The sequence below is a fragment of the Liolophura sinensis genome, chromosome 1 (genome assembly GCF_032854445.1).
Source record: "Liolophura sinensis isolate JHLJ2023 chromosome 1, CUHK_Ljap_v2, whole genome shotgun sequence".
Taxonomy (NCBI): domain Eukaryota; kingdom Metazoa; phylum Mollusca; class Polyplacophora; order Chitonida; family Chitonidae; genus Liolophura; species Liolophura sinensis.
In genome coordinates this window covers 21,057,030-21,077,431 of record NC_088295.1, presented here as the reverse complement: position 1 = coordinate 21,077,431, position 20,402 = coordinate 21,057,030, and the positions used below count along the sequence as shown (strand labels likewise).

The 20,402-nt window shown below is 39.7% G+C and overlaps 1 protein-coding gene across 5 annotated transcripts in view; it reads right to left on the bottom strand.

Annotated features, from left to right (window-relative positions):
* Positions 1 to 20,402, bottom strand: part of LOC135481817 (GTP-binding protein Rhes-like) — a 35,738-nt gene that overhangs the window by 1,997 nt on the left and 13,339 nt on the right. For 2 of the 5 annotated variants that reach the window (XM_064761540.1, XM_064761542.1), the window contains exon 2: positions 5,011 to 5,387. In XM_064761540.1, coding sequence (XP_064617610.1) covers positions 5,011 to 5,275 — 265 coding nt within the window. In that variant the 5' untranslated portion in view covers positions 5,276 to 5,387. Of the gene's footprint in view, positions 1 to 5,010; positions 6,270 to 9,238; positions 9,629 to 16,191; positions 16,273 to 20,402 lie in introns of those variants that run through there. The other 3 variants (XM_064761541.1, XM_064761538.1, XM_064761539.1) reach the window with 3 other exon arrangements.

Sequence of the window (20,402 nt, the reverse complement as noted above, 5' to 3'; positions counted from 1 at the left end):
GAAGGTGCACCAGGCGTGGGTAAGCGTCGCTAATAGCACACAGGTATGATTAATTCAAGATAAAAGCTCAAGCACGCAACACTGGAGCAGACCCAAAGATGTGATTAAAACTACGGCTAAGATTTTAAAGGACTATGTTTGAAGTTGAAAGAACGGAAAATCTCTTGGCTCTTAAATATCAGCGAAAGGCACTTCCATCAAGTTTTTGAATTTATAGTTAAATTATCCTCGCCTGGGTGATATAATCGCGAAGAGATGTCTTAAATCACAGCTAAATCCACGACGCTCCAGCCAAAAGAAGCTAACATCAATAATGTAAACAGAAGGTGATACGCAACAGAATGAAAAAGAAAATCCAACAAATAACAGCTTGTCTTGCACTTACGAAGAGAATTTCATTATGATGGAATCTGGAGCAAAACGCTCCCCCCAAGTGGCAGGTTGTGGATAAAAAAAATAGGCACTGAAGACAAGAAGAAGTGTTCCGACAAAAGGGTCTAGATTTTGCTGAACATATCATTAGAATCTTGTCAGCTATATCGGCACGATCGGTCATATTAGTCTTAAGGGCTAGACCCAACGGATTCCATTTCTGAGGCAGTAATATTTGCGGTTTTGCGGAAAGGAATTACGGAATTACATCTGTTACCCAAAACTGTCCACGTGGAGAGAACTCTGTGCTCATCGTGCGAGATAAAGCCTTATGTCTGACATGATAAAGAACTGGATGCATCCTCACGGAGATTGACTTCACTATCATCTGTTTTTGCTATATACATCCATATTCCGCAAACCCATATCTCGCTATAGCCGAAAGTGAAAAGCTGTATCCTATCAAGCCATTCTGTATAAAACAAAGCGCTAAGCTATGTGGGATCCTTATTGCAATTTGAGGACTGTCATGAATATTTAAAATAAAACCCTGCTGCAAAGATAACAAACGGCTGGTTATCGTAGTTTATACTAATGCAAGACTAGGTTTTTCACTTCTCTGGTTGTTACCATTATTTTAACCATTTAATTAATTGGTAGCGACGCCATAATCAACACATGCACATGCGTGCCGCCTACTCTGTTAATATTCGTCGTAGGAAAATGGACATGATATAGGGTGATTTGACCCCGTGTAGAGTAGTCATTGTGAATAAGCGAAGGACACATTCAAAATGGTCGATGTGGAAATTTCACTATTCACAAAACAGAATAACCAGATAAAAGAAATGAGGCTTTTATGAGTCGCGTAAAGCACAATGATTCGAAATAGTAACTTAATTGATAACATCTGCCAATGCACATGGATTTGGTATAGGCCAAATTGGATATGCTGATTTATTATTACGGAGTTTTACGCCGAACGTTTCATTTTTACAACTGTGACTATGATTATGTTACAAGGAAGTCGGGTAAAGCCCGGGGGAAACCCACGGTTTCGAGATGAAACAATACAAATGTCTTTTTTTGGACACAAACATTAAAATGTTTTAATAATATGACAGACCTACAACGCGAACTGTTTCACCGGATGACATGTGGTAAATGGTTTCTTAAAAGCGTGACCAAATGAAAAGAAAGTTGTCCCTGGAAGCTAAGAGCAAAACCATGAAATGAAAATTGAAGGTGGACAATACCAGGTTTCATAAACTCCAAAAAGTTAAATATGTTCAAGATACGTCGAAGTGAACGTTAATAACTGATTATGACTGTAGTGACTGTTTAAGCTGCGATTAACGAGGAGGTAAGCAGAGGCTAAAATTAAATGAGCCAAATTTACACGCTTATCAGTTAACGGGTAAAGGAAGGATGTCCCTTTTAGGGATAGCTTACAAGAATCAATAACGTTTTATACATCATTAGCAGTTATCAAGAATACGACGTACAGAGCTAAATATGAAATAGAAACAACAGCAGAACATGAAGATAATTTATTCTTTGGATATTCTAACCCGGGTCTGGGACTCATAGTTAGGAACAGTTCTTTGTCGTATTTTGCCATAGTGCCATTACAGAAGTAAACTGGATCTCGTCTCTAAAGCCAACGTTGCAAAATTTACAGAATTTGTGGATCCGATTCCACAAAGCCAAATTTGACTTAAGTCAAAATTTGAAATATGAACTTATTTTCCAGATTTGTAAATTAAAACTTTGACCACTTCATCAATATTATCTTAAGTCTAATGTGTCAAAATTTTAACCCCCAAATCAAAAACTAGGCATTGTGACAACGTTTAATATTTTGGCTTAAGTCAAAAATATCTTTGAGGAATCGAACCCTGTACCTTTCTGAAGATATTTTACCATCGATCTGTTTCTTTCACAAAGTATAGTGATTTTATACTCATTACTGAACAGAAGCATCTCCTACCTAATTTTGCTACAAACAGTATGAGTATATCTGTTGGTTGAAACTTTTTGATAAATGAATGCATTACTTAGTCCAATATTTCCACTTTTTTTGATCGTTAGCACATGAAACGACTTTCTTGTGAGACATAATCTCCTAGATGTAATCTTCTAGTTCCAATAGTTAATAGCACTAAACGTAGCTTTAAATTGTATGAAGTCAACTTCAAACACTTCCCTGAAGTCTTAGTCAACGTTACTGGTTGACGATCTGTTTTTTGGACGCAATGAGAGAATCACCAGAGACTGCCAATGCCCGTCAGTTTGCAGACTACATGGTTGAAACGTGGTTAGAAGGACCTCTCCCTAAAGAAATGTGGAGTCATTTTGAGACCAAGGGGCCTAGGACGACAAACCACCAAGAAGGATGGCACTAAAAGCTGACACGAATGACCCACAAAACCCATCTGAATATCATCGAATTCAATAACACCATAAAATAGGAACAGGCGGCCAATCAGGTTAGTTACAGGGCGGTGCTGCTCCCCCATTTAAGGGAAAGAAATACAGACGGATGGAGGACACATACAACCAACTGAAGGAAGAATTTCTTGGTGGCACACGGCATACCCTGATGGAGTATGTCGACTAGGTGTCCAGGATGCTGTCCTTCTGATTTTTAATAAAATAATTATATTAAAGTCTGATCTGTTCGAAATTCTGTTAGGACTATATTATAATGCCTAAGTCTGAGAAAAATAAATATACAATTTTTGTCAATATCTGAGTTTTGTCATGCACGACTGATCCCAGAGGTGACTTGCCACCTAAGGTGTCAATCCTAATACCTTGGCCCTCCATTCCACTTATGCCTACATTTCGTTTCGAATTTTCTACTCTAATATTTCAAATAAAGTATTATTCCACTTATTATTTCCAGTGTTACATGTATAGTTCTAGTTGTAGAGCTGTCAAAAGACATCTTGCAATTAGATGGGAAATCGTCCCCCGGTGATGCACAAGTGTGATATACGTTGTTAGCATGTAGACAACAGGAAAAACCTTTGAATCCGAAGTACTATTACTAACCAAGATTGCTATGGAAAAAGGGAGTGCTGTGATTGATACATTTTGTTTATCCGAAGACAAAAGTAAGATCAAAAGCAGATTTCACACACACCTCAACTTCGACCAATGAAAATCTGTACTCATTTGTCAAGGTATTATGTTCATACACAATGTTCATCAGCTAACATGGATTACGACAATTTTCACTCGTATTAGAAAACCAGTGTCTTTCGACATAGGTGAGAAAGCCACTGGCAAAAGCGCACACGGTAAAGTTTTCAACAATCAATGAACTGCTTTTCTTATGTCACTGTGACCTCTCACGTACATAGCTAGGCTGTATGATTGATCTGACAAACTGTCAGCAACATGAAGGATGCTGCCAAGATCTGTAGTATAGACAGAGACAAGAGAGGTGCGAACAGCGGTCAACCGCAAACCGTAAGTACCGTCAGCATTACAGCCACAAGGATCACAAGGGTGGAACCCCATGCAGTATGTGTCAATATGTAGGTAAATAGTGAGTCTACTGTATACTAGGGTTGTGGACAGGCTGTAAAACGCTCTTCAAACTGGATTAGGCACAATTAGAGCAGTCAATCATTTTTCTTGAATGTTAAGACGAAAGACTTGTTAATATACAACAGAATAGCTTTACTGCATAATTCGCGTGTTAAAGATTAGTTAGGATGCATGGTTGGAGATCACAGGCCAGTTGGCTATCGTCAAATGGCATTGATGGGAGCAATTTAAATTGGAAATGAAATGGCTGATGGACGTTTCTCTGGTGTTTCCAGTATTTGTGGAGTGGAAACTCACAGGACCAGACTACATAATATGTCTCGAGAGCACAGTTTACACGACCCGGAACCCAGTTAGATGGAACGCTCGACCGCACCAAAGTTTAGAATTACTGTCTCCCCATAAAACACGCTTATCTCCACTGAGGAGTCGCGACCGACGTCCATGTACCAATCTAACATCCATGTTAAACTAGGTCTTATTTTGGAAATAGCTTTTACGCTGTATCTGTCCGAACTAACCTCAAATCCCGAACGGTGGCATTCTATTCTAAGCCCTAACCCATCACGGATTTAATGGATATTTTAGGACAGCTAAAAGCGAAATGCTTGATAACTATTTGGGTTATCTTAAAGACTTTATAACATAGACTAACAATGTATAAATCTGCAGAGAAACAAATCTGTACAATGCCGGCTAACTGTACATAGGTTTGTCTGGTACCCGTCGACCGAGGACGACCGGCATCACTGTTACAGAATTTGATATATGGCTGTCATCTGGAATAACACCAGATAAATGTGCGGTACTACCATCGGGGCATAAACCATAAATTTCTCGAATAATGGAATGGTGGTAATCTATGCATATTCCACTGAAAGTGACAGGTTGCGGTTTATACATTTTAAGAAAAAGTACTAATGCATTTGATATGAAATAGAAACAATACTGTGAAAGACACACTCAACCATTAGCTAGACTTCCACAAACTTGTCACATCATTATGCTTGAGTTAAGTCTTTTGTTCAGATGCTCAGATGTTTTAAAATGCAATAGAAAACGATCCGATGTGAGACTTACCTGTGAGTAATGATAGCCTTCGCATGGCCGGAAATGGATGGTTGCCGGAAGTGTCGAGGATGTCCAAACGGTAAGGCTCTCCTTTAATACGGTAAATCTTCCGGTGGAAATCTTCAATCGTTGGGGTGTAGTTGTCGTCAAACTTGTTGTTAAGAAAGCGTGAGACGATGGAGGTTTTACCCACTTTGGCGGAGCCTAGGATGACTAGTCTGTGGCAGTTCTGTGGAGGGGCTGAATCACCTTGTTCCACCAGCGCCATCTTCATGGTACCCTGGGTTCCCGATGACCAACACGAACACTGTGACTCTCCCGAGGGCCGAGGTTTACGGCTAGCACCACTTTCCTTGTCAATAGAACAGTACAGGTTCCACGACCCACTGCAAAATGGAAAGTAACCCCATTGCATTTTGTTACTTTTTAGACGCAACTTTAAGAACATACATCCCAAGCTGGTGTTAAGGAAAACCAGCTTCAAATTTAATGAAACCCATATGAGTTTTGTGTTGGTATGTTCCAGTTGCTTTGTCAGAACTGATGACAGTTCAACTTTGCTGGCGGCAGTATAATTGTGCTGTAGGACGGGTAAGTGGCATTGAGATGGTCCGGCACCCAACAGATTGGTAGTGATACCCCCAGTAGACTCTGGCGCCACCGCACGTCTTGAAGGTCACACAAGACTGTCACCAACATTTCTAAAGCTTTCCGGTTTTATCAGAGGCATTATTTGAGAGAGAAAAAAAAGCACACAATCGAATGTGACTCCCAGCACAACTAGATGGTGTGAAAACGCAATAAACCGATTGCGATTATAACGTCCCGTTAATCAAGAAGCCTCCAGATGATAAACGTACGCAAGATGGCACTATAAATACAATCACGGCTGTAGCGAAGCATGCTCTGGTCGGACTCGGGGTCTGGTTACCAACATTGATCTGCAGAGTTAGTATCTTATCTCGAACCTTCTCTTGTCCAACCGACCTCAGGCGACGTTGCGGCTAATCAAACTGCCACTGACAAAAGTACTGTTTTGTTAGACATGACACAAAAACTGACCGGTAGGCACAGCTTGAAGAGGCGTGAGCTGGCATCGGAACTGAGATGTGATTTGTTGAGTCGTCTGAATACAGCCATAGACAGAGATGGGAGACCTTAATTACCTCTAATCCCACAGAGACGTGTGGTCAACCGGCACAACACGCGCTCTCCCCGCAATATTCTGGTCGTCTTTTCTATCATGTCAGTCTGTCAGCTATATCGGCCTGTAAATCGTTGAGGTAAGCTTGTATATTAGACTATACTATTTTCCGTATTTTTTGCCGTGTAGCTTCGGAAATACAATACACATTTTAACGGATAATTACTCTTAGTGTGTTGTAAGTTTGCAAAGGATAACAACTTTTTACTCAGTGTCATAAATTAAAATAATGATAGCAATATTATTTCGCGTGATGATTCTGTCGCACGTCGGGTCATCAACATAATCTATGGCGCCCCAACTCTTCGGTTCACATGCCTGAAGCTACATTACAATGGCTGGTGTGAGTTTCAGCCAACAGTACACAATTCAATGCATACGAATGAAAATAGACATGGTGATTTAGTTCTTGTGAAATCTCGCAGCAGTTACTGCACGTAGATGGACAATTTATTTGGGATTTTGTAGGTGTAGTGCAAGACCGACAAACAAGACAAAAATCTGGTAGACTTTGTCACTCAGCTTACAGTGCGCAGGAAAATCAAGTGAGATAGAGAAATAAGAAGTTTAGGGGACAGAGAGAAATCGTGTCCTTAAGAGTAAACTAGGTTAGTGTGCTTTCTTTGAGTTCACAGGAGCTAGTGCTGCCACGAAGTATTTTTTTTTTTTTTTTTTTTTTTGCAGTGTAAAAGCGTTCTCATTATTTGTATCTGTGGAGACGAGCATTTTTATATTCACTAATATCACGACCAAACAGGCTCATCTCTCCCTTTATATCATCGTGGGGCCAAAAATCATATTTAAAAAAGAAGTACGAATAGTAGCTGTGGTTTGTAGTCTTAATCTTGTTTCTAAAGGCGAGAGGTCATCTATGGACAAAGATTCCGGACAGTTACATTTCGTGAGTGAACAGGGTCAATATCTCAAATCATAAATATGTCAGATTGTGCTGATTTATCCCGTCTTGTATATGCACAGGGGAACTGAGGGCTATTACCGGCGATGAACATACACTGGTCACGTTGCGTGGAGCCTGATGTGTTTGTTTAAACTGGTGATAGTGAGGCAGACAACACAATAACAACAATTCGGTTTTGTAGAAAATTATGATTGGATTTGTCAGTGCCACCCGGATCTTCATATAGTGGACACATTATTCCTTTATTATGTAGCCCGTGGATTTTCGCGGAGTCGACGCGGATCATAAATCATTTCCTAGAAACAAATGATCCCATGTAAAACCACACAGGCACATGAGTAGGATGCATGGCTGTCAACAATACGGCCAGGCATGAACATAGATTCAGATCGTGTTTGGCCCAATCGGCTGTGAACAGAACGGACATAAACGATTGCAAAGCGGACAATGCAAGAATAAGAAATAAAAAAAAATGTCATCATAAAGAAAATATCAAGAAAAGGTGAAAAGGAACACTAAAACAAAACTGTTTTAATTTAATTCAGTTGTCAAAACAGCACGTTGGCGCAGTAATGTTCTGCTGTAAAAATGACTGCCATAAAGACTGGACGGTTTCCGAGCTAACTGAGTAATCACATATGATTTCTACAAATAAAATATCAACCAAACAACCGGATGGTCCTGAACGAAAAAGTACTTTCCGGAACCCCCATAATTTTACGCTTTAGGAGAAAAATAAGCCTTTGCACTACTTGTGAAGTGCATATGGAAACTAATTGACAGCTGAGTCTGCCTCGGAGGGATTCTCTTTCACTGCTGCAGCCTTGATACATTTACTCCCACTGACATACCACGATCAGACCAGTCCATCTTTCAAACACCGAACCCTGGAGCATGGTTCTGCAGGCAGGCACAAGACAGTTAAGATAACACTCCGCGCATACAACTTCCTAGCGGAATCCCTGACATATTAAATAGTGCAGATGGCCGGTTTCCATGGTACACTAAGTATAGCTGTTAAAGTTCCAAACATTTACTGTTGACCCTGCCATATGAAAAATGTACAAAATGTAAGTAATCCCTCAAAATATTTGAAAAATATTTTTTCAGGGTTTCAATTATAAATGTTATTAATATGCAATCTAGTATTAAACTGCGATCATACTATCCTCGATCTATCACGTTTAAATTAGATATGGTCTCAGCGGGTACGGCCCTAAAATGGATTCGGTGGGAAAACAGAATGGGTCAGATAAGGATCATTATGTACAGTGAGACGGAGACAACGCTTGCAACTAGATCATGCTGTACTTGGAAAAGCGTCTTCGAAGCTGGATTAAGTTAAGAAATCAAGATATGAATAATTTCGAATCCGTTATCTATAAGGGAAGTTGCGCGTTGTCGATTGCAGTCATTATCGTTTTAAACTGATGAAAAAAATACTGCTAATAATACAGCTGTTGTGTACACATTTATTGAGAAAATTTTGACATTCCGTAAACCGTACTGTTAACGCCGCCCATGAGTTCTTTAAGATCTTGGCGCAAGACATGGCGCCTCCTACTTTGCATCTGGTATATAGTATATAAATAGACATGTGCCAGTCGAGTTGGAACAATAGCCTCAGTGGCGTGGTTTTGTGTTAATTCCTGGGGCAAAGCCTAGCTGAGCACTTGTCTGCATCGTGTCCAATACCTGAACATATCTTTAGCATGTAAATTTCACACTATTAATGGACACTATCAAAAGTGGTTTTGTAAATAATTTTAACACCGCGTAAATATTTCTGTTCTTTCTCCACGCAATTGATTTGACGTTTCGTAACGTTGTGGTAAATCTACGCGTGAAGTCCGACATTCGTATACCACATATACCCTGAAGGGACGTTCTAAGTCGATAATCGCAAGACCTATTTCCAAACGACTTAAAACACTAGTTCTTAAAGGAATATGTAAGATATACTATTTAAGTAGCATTGAAGCTTGTAACATTAAGAAAAAGCAATTTTCAACGAAGTAGGGAATACAGTCGATATTTTAAGAATGACATCCAGTTCAATTTAAAACACCGTGACGTAGTAGTCGTATGGCGTAAGTAAGAGATCAGTCACTTACAGTTCGGCACTGTTCCGTTTATGCCCGTCTACTGTCACATTGTCTTCAATTGTTAACTCATCCATTAGATCGGCACTGCTCGGAGTCCTTAGAGGCGTGGGTTTAAAACATTATATTTGCACAGACAGCGGCAAATATCACCCTTTATCAGGCAGAGACTTCGTTAGATAATGGTTATCTGCGGTGTCATTAGTCTCGAAGGTTGACTGCCGGCTGTGAAGCAACGTCCAGATGTAGAGAGTGGCTTGGGAAAAGTCAACAGTAACCCTAGAGACGTGGCGTGGTAAAGCATCCCTCTGGTCTGTTGAGCTTGCCCAGTGGCAGATCAGCACAGAAACCACAGAGCTTAGCCACAACAAAACATACTACTGTTTGTTCATATGAGAGCTATTGTTACCATGGGTCAATGTAATAACTAGCTGCCCAGCTGTCTCTTACCTGCTTGGCAGAACAGGCCTTTATTCATAATATCAGGGAGCATTCATCAGGGAGTGTCGGGAATGGCCTCTCAGCAAGGAACCACCAGATCAGTCAGATGTCCATACGCGACACGCGCTTCCTTCTCCTGCCAAGGCGGTAATGGACGTAAACGGAGACGCCAGGCAGACATTGTATCCCTCTATACCAGTGTACAACATTCTGTTTGTCATGGTTAGACTTCAGCTCAAATGCAACGTTAATTAAAAATGCATCAAACAATTAGCAACCTTCTTCACACTCAATCATACTCAAACTTTCTGGGCTTTCACAAAGCGGTGTACGTCATTTTTATCGTACATTTTTATTACCGTACTATTGTCCTATATGTGCGATTATCGTACCTGTGCGAAATTTTTGTGAAAGTGGACCCTAGCCACGTGTCTGCAATGGTTTCAATACATGCTTCAGTGTAAACAATTCTCACTGTGAGTTGAAATTTAATCACTGAAACACTCCAAACATAAAGGCCTTTTAAGTTTTATGTTCTATAGTTAAACATAAGTACTACTGATGTTCGTTTTTCATAAACAATAATAGTAATAGACAGAAATAAAGTAGAAATGTTAGGATCAAAGCAAGATAGATTTGACAAATAGCGCAGAAATGGAATGTTACCTATGAATCACTTTAACTTCACATCTTCATAGGTCTATAATTTTGTTTCTTCTTTGGTACATCATCGCAATTTAACGAAACACATCAGCATTTCTTATTTCCAGACTTGCATTCCATAAAGATAAATATGTAACTGATCTTAACGTCTGACACTTGGATATGATTCGTAAATCATGATGGGGCGTTCGATAGTCCCAAGACCCGTTTCCGAGTATTTCCATTTTTGGAATATAAATATAAGTAACTTATGCAGTTGCGCTTTTGGTTGATTCTGTTTATAGAAGCATCATGTCGATGTAATAAACTTATATGCTTATACAACCCTTGGCCCAGGGTTAAATGGAATTAGATAGCTATGATAAATATGAAACGGATCGCCAAATGTCCTGAACAACAGTGCTGCACCCACATTAGAATTTAAGAAAATTAAAGGAAAAGCATTTAATGGCGTATCCTTGACACACTAGTTTTTAAATTAAAGACTAGTGACGTACTAGACTGAAATCATCACAGTTTACACAGAATTAAACAAATGCTTCAAGACATATATAAAATATGAATATGCAGAATGTCCAGAATCTCTGGAACTCTGCTTCGTAACTGTGTCTAATTGGGCTTATTCCAGGGTTAGAGTCGTGCATATTTTACATAACAACAATAATAATATGATCCAAATAAGGATAATTTACAATTCACAATTGAAATTATCCCTTTTGTCGTGGAGGTGGCATGAGAGGAGACGTTGCAAATCCTTGTACACAAATAGGTCCATAGGAGACAAAGGAAGTTCTTTTCTATGCATTTAATCTGGAATTCATTATTTTGACCTGTGCGAACACAAGCGATTTGTGGATGCCATACACATAGTGGTTTAAGTAGACAGTACTATCCTTACCCATCTGTTCCGTACCCAGAAAGTGTAAATATCACATCAGGATAATATCCTTACTTAAACCACTTTCTATATGACAGATATGCTTGGATAAGAAAGATCATTCTAGTGCCATACATAATCGCTGTAGAGTCTCCTGTTTCTGTGAGAGAACTGTCAAACCAGACATTTAGCCCTAAACCAAAATGGACGTTTCGGGTTTTCATCATCTCAAACCTGACCATGGTCATGGTGTCGTAATTTTCTAAGAAAACCATAGAAAACTAGACACTCATTAACTGCCGTCTCTTATGTGATGAAGATAGGTTATGAAAATGACTCGGCACAAAATCAGTGGACTTGATGAATGCCCTGTGTATTAACCATGTTCCAACGTAAATGCTGTCAGAGTATTTCCATCAGCAGTTGTCTCCCTTATCAATCCGCTTTCGAACGACAAATGATCCGGTTTGGCATTTCCGAAAAGGAACGACGCCGCAAACTATAGTTAGATAGGTCAATAGATGCTGTAAAAGAAAATACTACAGTGTTAACAGTTTAACCAGAACACTGGTAACAGTGTGATAGTTGGCAAATGCTTACACGTATATATCTGACACTTGTCACTCCACCTCATGCAGTTAGGGCTTTATTCTAACGGTTCATGTAAATGCTGTAATCGTAGCAACTTAGACAGCCCCTCGCACCATAACTTAACCAGAAGTAGGTACATGCAGTGATGATAACTCTAACTTATCAGTCGTCACTGGTTTGAAATTTCTCAAGATGCTGTAATGTCATTAGGTTTAACACTAACGGGGAAACACAGAAAAAAGACCAGATTTCAAGGATGTTCAGGCCACCAGCACAATGCTGTTTTAAGCTGGTATGTAATATAATAGATTATACAGCATGGACAATAAATCCAGAGTAGCGACAACAGTGATAGTGGGAAAATGGTCACACATAACCGGTGAAATTTAGCATATTGTCATTTCAACTTATAGGCTATAGCCAGGGTTTCATTCTAATTGTTCGTGCAAAAGCTTAAATAGTACTAACTTAAACGCCACCACCACACGATATACTGTCATAGAGAAACAGAAGACACCAATTTTGTCCAACATACCGAGAGGTGTCTAATGTTTCTCGCCAACAGTTACGAGCCAACAGAATTTAGATCACACTGTGATCAATTAGTTAGCTCAAATACGTGACCTCTTCTGAAAACAGGGCTTCTGGTTTACGTATAGTCAGTTACAAGAAAGGTTAAGTTCTAATATAGCAGTGTTTATACTATGACAAAATGCTAAACATGTTAGTAAAAGCGTTCCTGTTGGAAACTGATACTATGAAAAGCCCAAATGATGTTTCACCATTTACCGTGTAACATGTGGAAGTGTCTAATAACAATATCACCTTTCTCATTTAGAGATATATTAACCACACAATATTTTTCATTTATGCAGTACAAACAGAGAATTTCAAAATTAACAGTGAGTTACAAAAAGCCAAAAGGATTTCTCAACTTACAGAACACTGGTATAATCTCTCCACATCGTGACAATAAATGAAGTCATACAGATTGCTGGCGGAACAGCACCTGTGACTTAATTTATTCCAGTATGAACGGGAACATCTCATATTACAGAGAAATTTGGCCCGACAAAGCCCGAATCGATTGAAGCTGCACGATTTTGAAGTTTACAGCAGGATTGAAGCTTGGAAGGCCTTATTCTGCCACAGCTCGTTATCTTTCGGTCAGCCTGGCAGACGCCCGCAGGCCGGTTTTGGTAGTGTGACATTCCGTCAGTATTCAAGACAGCAGAGAAAACTCTCAGTATCACAATGACCATCCGGTAGTCAGAAAATCACCGCTCTCATTAACAGCGGCAGAGGAATACTTTGTCAAAGTGAGTCTTACCAGGGGAGCGTTGTAGAGGAGGAATTAGCTAGCACAACTGTGACATTTATAGAAGACTTACAATTCAGACTGCACGCTGACAAATTTGCATCAGAGTTTCATCGATAATCATTATTAAATATCTGACGAATGTCAAGACAATAGCAAATGCGATCAGACAATCCTGGCTGACATTATTGCAGAATCTGTATGCAGCTTGGCAACAAGCAGACATGGTTATACCGTATAACAAAAAGTCAGGACAACCTAGGATGATCAGGTCTAAATCTTGCATGATTATCTAGTCAGAAAACTGTGTAATGTGCGGGTAACCGATTCACTTCACAGTGCAATGTAACCATGTCACCAAACATCAGAACTGTAACAAAGTGGCTGTAACGACATGGCATGTAGACGAAATGCAGAAATCAGTAATGTCCTTTCTCATGTATTCACTGAAGTAATGGTATAACCTCAATGTTGTATGAGACCCCATCCCGTGCATTCGCTTTTCCTAATGATTTACAGCCTCGTTTTAGAGTTATTGTAAACAACAGAACAAATATGCATGTAAGCATGTGGATTCAATAAGCAAATCAATATAAGTAATTGGAAACCACTTATCTTCCATCAGTATGGTGTGCCTACCTGTGTACGTCATGCGTGTTAAAGTTCATCAGTATAACTTGCCAAAGGTCGGTGGTTTGCACTCCGGTTTCTTCAACCCCATAAAAATGACAGCCATCGTTTGCTAGCATATGAGCAATTCTGAAGTCTTGCTTTAAAATGATGCGCCCGTTCACAGTTTACCACAAAAGGTAAGCGACGCGCGATGAATGATGCCATCGTGCAATAATCTGTATACTGTACAGTAGGCAACTGTATTTCTAGACAGCCTTTAGTTCAGGAAGAGATTTCTTGCCTCAGATAGTATTTATTTATTTATTTGATTGGTGTTTTACGCCGTACTGAAGAATATTTCACTTATACGACGGCGGCCAGCATTATGGTGGGTGGAAATCGGGCAGAGCCTGGGGGAAACCCACGACCATCCGCAGGTTGATGACAGACCTTCCCACTTACGGCCGGAGAGGAAGCAAGCATGAGCTGGACTTGAACTCACAGCGATCGCATTGGTGAGAGGCTCCTGGGTCATTATTCTGAGCTAGCGCGCTAACCAACTGAGTCACGGAGGCCCCCCCTCTTGCCTAAGATAGACAGCTATAATCGGTAACTGAGTGGTTAGTGCATTCACAATAAAGAAATGTTACTTGCACCTCTACATGTATTTTTACTAAGGTATTTGGGAACAAAAAACATTCTAATTAGTAAATTCAAAATAAAACAAATTGACACAGTTTGTGCAAAGGACGTGGATTACCTCTCTACGAGCTACATTCAGTGACTTCACCAGTGCGGTCATAGGGTGGAATAAATATGTGTTGTACATCCTTAAACATCAATCAAATAAGTAACTAAGCACATGGAATTGTAATATTTTGTGTGGTTTAGGTTCTGCTTACTGTTACATTTTTGTTGTTTTATAAATAGTATTGTTCGATTCAAGACTTTATATCGTCTGGTTACTTTCCTCCTTATTTAGCCATAAATATCAATCAAATATTACCTTTTCGGTAGATAAATATTATGACTCAGGTATATCATTAAAGCATACGGAGTGGTTTAAGCCTTGGGTTCCTCCGCGTAGCCTCGTTGATTTGAGAGGTGTTCCTTCAGTGCGATATTGGTCATTGCTATGTATTCGCGTGGCTATGTACCAAATTGGAATGAGAAATTCGTTCCGTGCTTAAAGATTATCAGTTGACGAAATCGTAGAAAATCTCTGACGTTTGGCAAGCACCAGAGGAAGTTGTCCCTCACTTTTGATGCAGAAATTTTCAGCAGCAGTACAGCTAAATGTATATATCATATTGGCGTAAGACAAAATAGCCAACGAACTTCATATAAGACATTAATTGCCGTCAATACCTTAAAGACAGTAAGAGAGGTGCAGATCTCTAGGGATCCTGTCTGTCGATGTCTTCTTGCCTGCGAAATCAGTTTGATTGGTAGTATGCCCACACATCAAATGCATAACTTAATCGGTATATCTTGATATTTTCATTATATATATATACAGAATATCGAATAAACCAGAGAATCGACGACAAGGCATATGTAACATATTTTCAGCAAGATGGTAAACTTTGCATTTCTCCAAACTGAGACCACTGACACGCATTATATTTAGAAGAGGGTGGGGAAGGAGGTAGGTGGAAACACTTCATATTTCAAACACCACGAGTGCTTATGGAAATACAAGATCGGGGACAGCATCCTATCTTGCATGTATACGTATGTCAAAATATTTTCAATGATTTATGTGCATCTTTTTTTAACTAACCTGTAAAAACCAGTTCAAATATTTTATGCTTAAAGTGGAACGACAGTTATCTGCATGGTCACACTTGCAATTTATCAAACACAAACGACCACTTATGAAAACGGCAAACAGAGATTTGAGCGGTTAATTTGCTAGGGGTTATTCATCGCTTACTGGACAAGAGTCTACTAAAGTTGTTAACGTACAGAACTTAAAAAGCGATCTATTCAAATGGGAGATTTCATGGAAAAGCACTTGCGGGATTTACATGGTGTGATACAGAGCCCGTCTCAAAATAGAAAGCAATCAGAATCCTATCGAGGAATTGCAAGCTTGTAAGCCGTTTGGCTCTTTCACACAAGATTGTTGTATCATCAGCAAGGCGTACACGGGACGTTGTGCAGATCTTTTGGATACTGTCAGGCCTAGGGGTAGAATGCAAGGATTCTTTCATGAATAAATTCGTTAGATCAAAATGTAAAACACAGATGATGAACATTATTAGGGTTTGAAGTAGAGGTAATATTTGGCAGTGATTCTGTTCATGGCTTCAGTTAAGTTTTCTTTCCGATTAGAAAATGTTTTGTTTAAGCTGTCTCAGTTAGAGTGCAGACGGTTCTTTGTGGGATGAGCCTGACTGGTAAAGTACGCTATCGGTACACCAACTCTTTAGGAGAAGCGAGGATAAATTTCAAACGCACCTGTGCTGTTATATGTCAATATTTCCAAAGCTCTACTTAAAACTGCTTGACTCATCCTGAAGGCTTTGATGTTGGTCTCATCTACAATTAGAAAAGAGAAGGACACTTATCAAAAAGTTTGTGTTGTAGTACATGTATACTGCAGCACTCGTTTTGAGCTTGCCTCGTGCAGAGAACCGCACCCATTGGGGGCCAAATGGGAAACACCTGCTTCTTACCTTTCTACAATGTCTACAACATGGCATATGTCAATAATCTCCGGGAAGACGTACATCTCAACAACAACCATTAGTTCTTGAGAAAAGAGTAGACTGAGAACATCTGTTATCCGCAGCGATGACTTCCATTAAGGACTTCCCGGCAGATCGATAGAAAACTTGATCCGTATTGATTATGCCTTGTGAAATTTGCACCGCAGGCAGATCCAGGCCTGTTCAACAGGTCTCTCCGCCCCGTGAACGCAGCAAATTAGCACTAGCTGGGAAAGTCCCTCGCTGGTACACGGTAGACCTGTGTTGTTGTGGTGACACTGTATAATTCACACACCGCTGAATGGGCGTCTGGTTGTAATTGGGCTTGCCCGCCAGATACATATCCTGCAGTGAAATCCCTCTGTAATAGCCACGCTCTACTGAATGTTTGCCAGGGTGTGTTCATCTCTCAAGCCAGAGTGGTGGACAACAACTATACTGCAGAATACTGGAGAATACTACACAAAGTATTCTGAGTAAAACATAGCTACACTCGAAGAATTAATATGTTAATTTTAACAGAAAATCTGTTGTCTGAGCGATGCTAGAATGTGTTCTGTTAATATAACATAATATTCTGTTATATTCAACATAATATCCTGTACATTTAATATAACTTTTATGTTGAATTCATAGAATGTGTGTGTTATACTTAACCGAACAATCTGATAAAATAGCAGAATAAATTCTAGCATCACTTAGAGAGCAGACTTTCTTTTAAAATTAACAGATTAACAGAACTTTTGAGCGTAGACTAAAGGAAAAGTCAAGAAATAATACCCTCAGTTATTTATGAAGAGGGGTGACAACATACTTAAAGGCTAACAGACATTGTTTTCTGACGTGCTTGGTAACTGTGTTAATAAATTTTTAACAAGGCCTTCCCACGAGACTTAGGGGTGTGCCATGTCACAGCAAAAAGATACACGATGTCCCGCCATTCGTACTCCACGCACATGTGGCTAAAAGGCAAAACAGGGTTCGGGTAAGGTCAGCGGAAAAAGACGCATACATATATGCATTTGGTCTAATGTCTTTTCTTTTAAGTTACCTTTTGCCGTGTGAGGCACGGCAAAAAAAGACCAGTGTGTAACGAATCTCTCCGTCCTTACTTGGAAAAGCATTATTACTAGTGAATTTCTAATGGAAAACATATACTATTATTTCACAATGGAGGATTCTACAAATGGGCCTCACCCAGGAGCATTATAAATCTCTAAAATACTTTCATAGCCACACTTAACACACCAACGCAGCTTGTCTATGCTGGGATACTTAGTGAAAGTCAATCCCTTGTAGGGTAAATAATTTATGTGAGATTCCAACAGTCGATCACTAGACATAGATTATCGAGACCGAGAAAGAGGAGGCGCCTGCTTATGAGATATATATCCTCAAACTCCAACCACCATTTGCCACAGCCTTGGTTTCTCAGCCAATGGATATCAATCATAGATACAGACCATGTCTATAGATAGCAGCTTTACAAACCTAGCAACAGACCCCGTCCAATTCGGATGCCAAATTACACAATTAATGCAAACAAAGAGTTGGATAGATCACATTTGTCTTCGTAAGTCTGAATCGATATTTCTTTATCCTCTGTCCTACAGGTTTACGCGTCGTTTTTGGGTGCATGAGTATAAGACAAATGTGCAACCTGGTATTTCTTCACTTGTGCGGCCCGAAAATGTAATAATTTAGTTTTTCAGTAATGATGTGTTAACTGAATATGTAACCATGGATTCTGCTAAACATTTGCTAGAAAATTCTGTTGGAATTGCAAGTTCGTACGTGCCTTTGACAGACAGAAACTGTTAGGCATATTCATGACTTTATGACGGAATATTTTCTTAAGCAAATGATATCGGCCTGTATCTAGCTTCACCCAAGGTTTACGGTAGACACGGGTGTTCAATAACGTTTCTAAACATTTATTATGTTTGGCCACAGTCTTGATAATTGGTGAATCCGTTAACATAACCCTTTACAATAGCAATTACATGTACACCTAGGTGTTGGTTGACAAGTAAGCATCTCAGCCCATAGCGCAAATTAATTAATTACATGTCAGCAGAAAATGAATGGAGGCTCATCAACAGAATAGGTGTCGACTAACATGCATTAATTAACGGTGTCTTTCGTCACAATCTAACCGGTGTTCTTGGATAGTTAATGAAGTTCATAGATGTGTGTGGATGAAGAACTTAATGAGCTCGTTCTGGTGATAGATAAGCTCTTGGCACCTGGACGCAGTCTGTGAGAACGAGCCTAGTAAATCCCCACGAATAGGGCAAAATCATGTTTGAAGACAGAGATGGGTCGTGAAGGTGCCGATTATCAACTGCATTCCATTTCTCGCTAAGCATCAGTTAATAAGAAACTGTATCTGTATTTTGACGTGAAGTAATCGCTGTCACTAGCCATCTAGTTTGTTCGAGATGACGCTTGGCTTGTGCTGTTTTTGAGGATAGCAGAAAGAAACAAATAAACGACCAATCAGTTGCACGGTAGTTTGATTTCAAATTTTAAATCATTGAGAATTTGACTTAACCTTTTACGGGTGCTCATCGCATGGGAAAATAAAATAGTCATGCAAAGTGTTAACTTAGGGTCGTCGTCGCAAGGAAGACCATTGGATTGATCCTGTTTTAGGATATAATGTGTAATCCAACACTGTGGATTCTATTAACAGGTACCGCCAAGGATTTCAGATTTCAAAGATTGGTCTCCCCTTAAATGTAAGTCTGTATTAATAAGACCCTTGGCTAATCACCGTTATCGGAACAGAACGTAAGATAACAGCATTTGGGAGTTGATAAATATTCTGTTTCGCTGCGCGTAATTCGTAAGTGCAAACGTTCTTAGCACAGTCACGAGTTTTAAATGCATTTCAAATCCACATATGTTTCAACCAATTTTTTACGCTATGTACAGTGCTGTTTTGTCAATATCACAGCAACAATGTCGGTTTTTGCATAGTTTGCACATTTCTTTAACATCATGTGTTTTCATTGACGTACGGCTACCCTTCACTACAAGCATGATTCACAGAAAGATGGTATCATTACTCACTGATCTGTCCTAAACACACGACAAAGTGACATGGCAGTAGAAAAGACAGTAAGCTGAACAACTCCTAGACACTGGTCCAGACATAGGTAATGGATCTAACTGATTTATAAATAATAGTTATTGACGGAACATGGGCAGGAGCTGACAATGGCAGTACATATATTTAGTAAATGATGAGTACACATGAATCACACATCTTACCATTTCCTCTTACGTACTCGGCGTCCACTTATGCTTACGAAAATTTCTGAATAGTGGATCTTCTCTGAGGAACACATGATCCTGTGCAAATAACACTTTTCATGCATGGAATTCCCAGAGACGGTGAAATTTTATTAAAGTTCGCATCTTTCAGTGCTTGGCTATGATATGACTACGGAATGTACCACCGGCCGACTGTACGTATGTTAACCTTACCCTGTTGTCTCTAGAAATCTTGTCCAGGCTGATATAACACCCGAGCGAGCAGCAGGGATTTGCCCTTGTAATTAGCAATTGTTGTAATTCTTATATATCCACAATAAATGTGCTGAGGAAAATACAGTAGTGCCCGATACTAACGATTTCTGACGCCCTAGTGGTCTTTTCTCTGTGACCAGAAAGTCAGAAGCCAAACCCTCGGACTCCTCCCCAGTATACAGGCAGGTATTCTGAACTATAGGTCTGTAAGTGTTCGTTTAATATTTAGGGTCTGGCTGTCGCTGTAGCACATACTGTGAAAAAATTCAAATCACCCCACAAAATGTCCTTAACCACTATACAATGACAAGTCTCAATAAATCCCCATTCTGTTGGCTAGGCGAGGTTCTCCACGTTTTATGGCGATTCTCAATCTAGCTCAATCAGATTAAAGGCGGACATCCGCAGCGGCTAGATATATGTGTC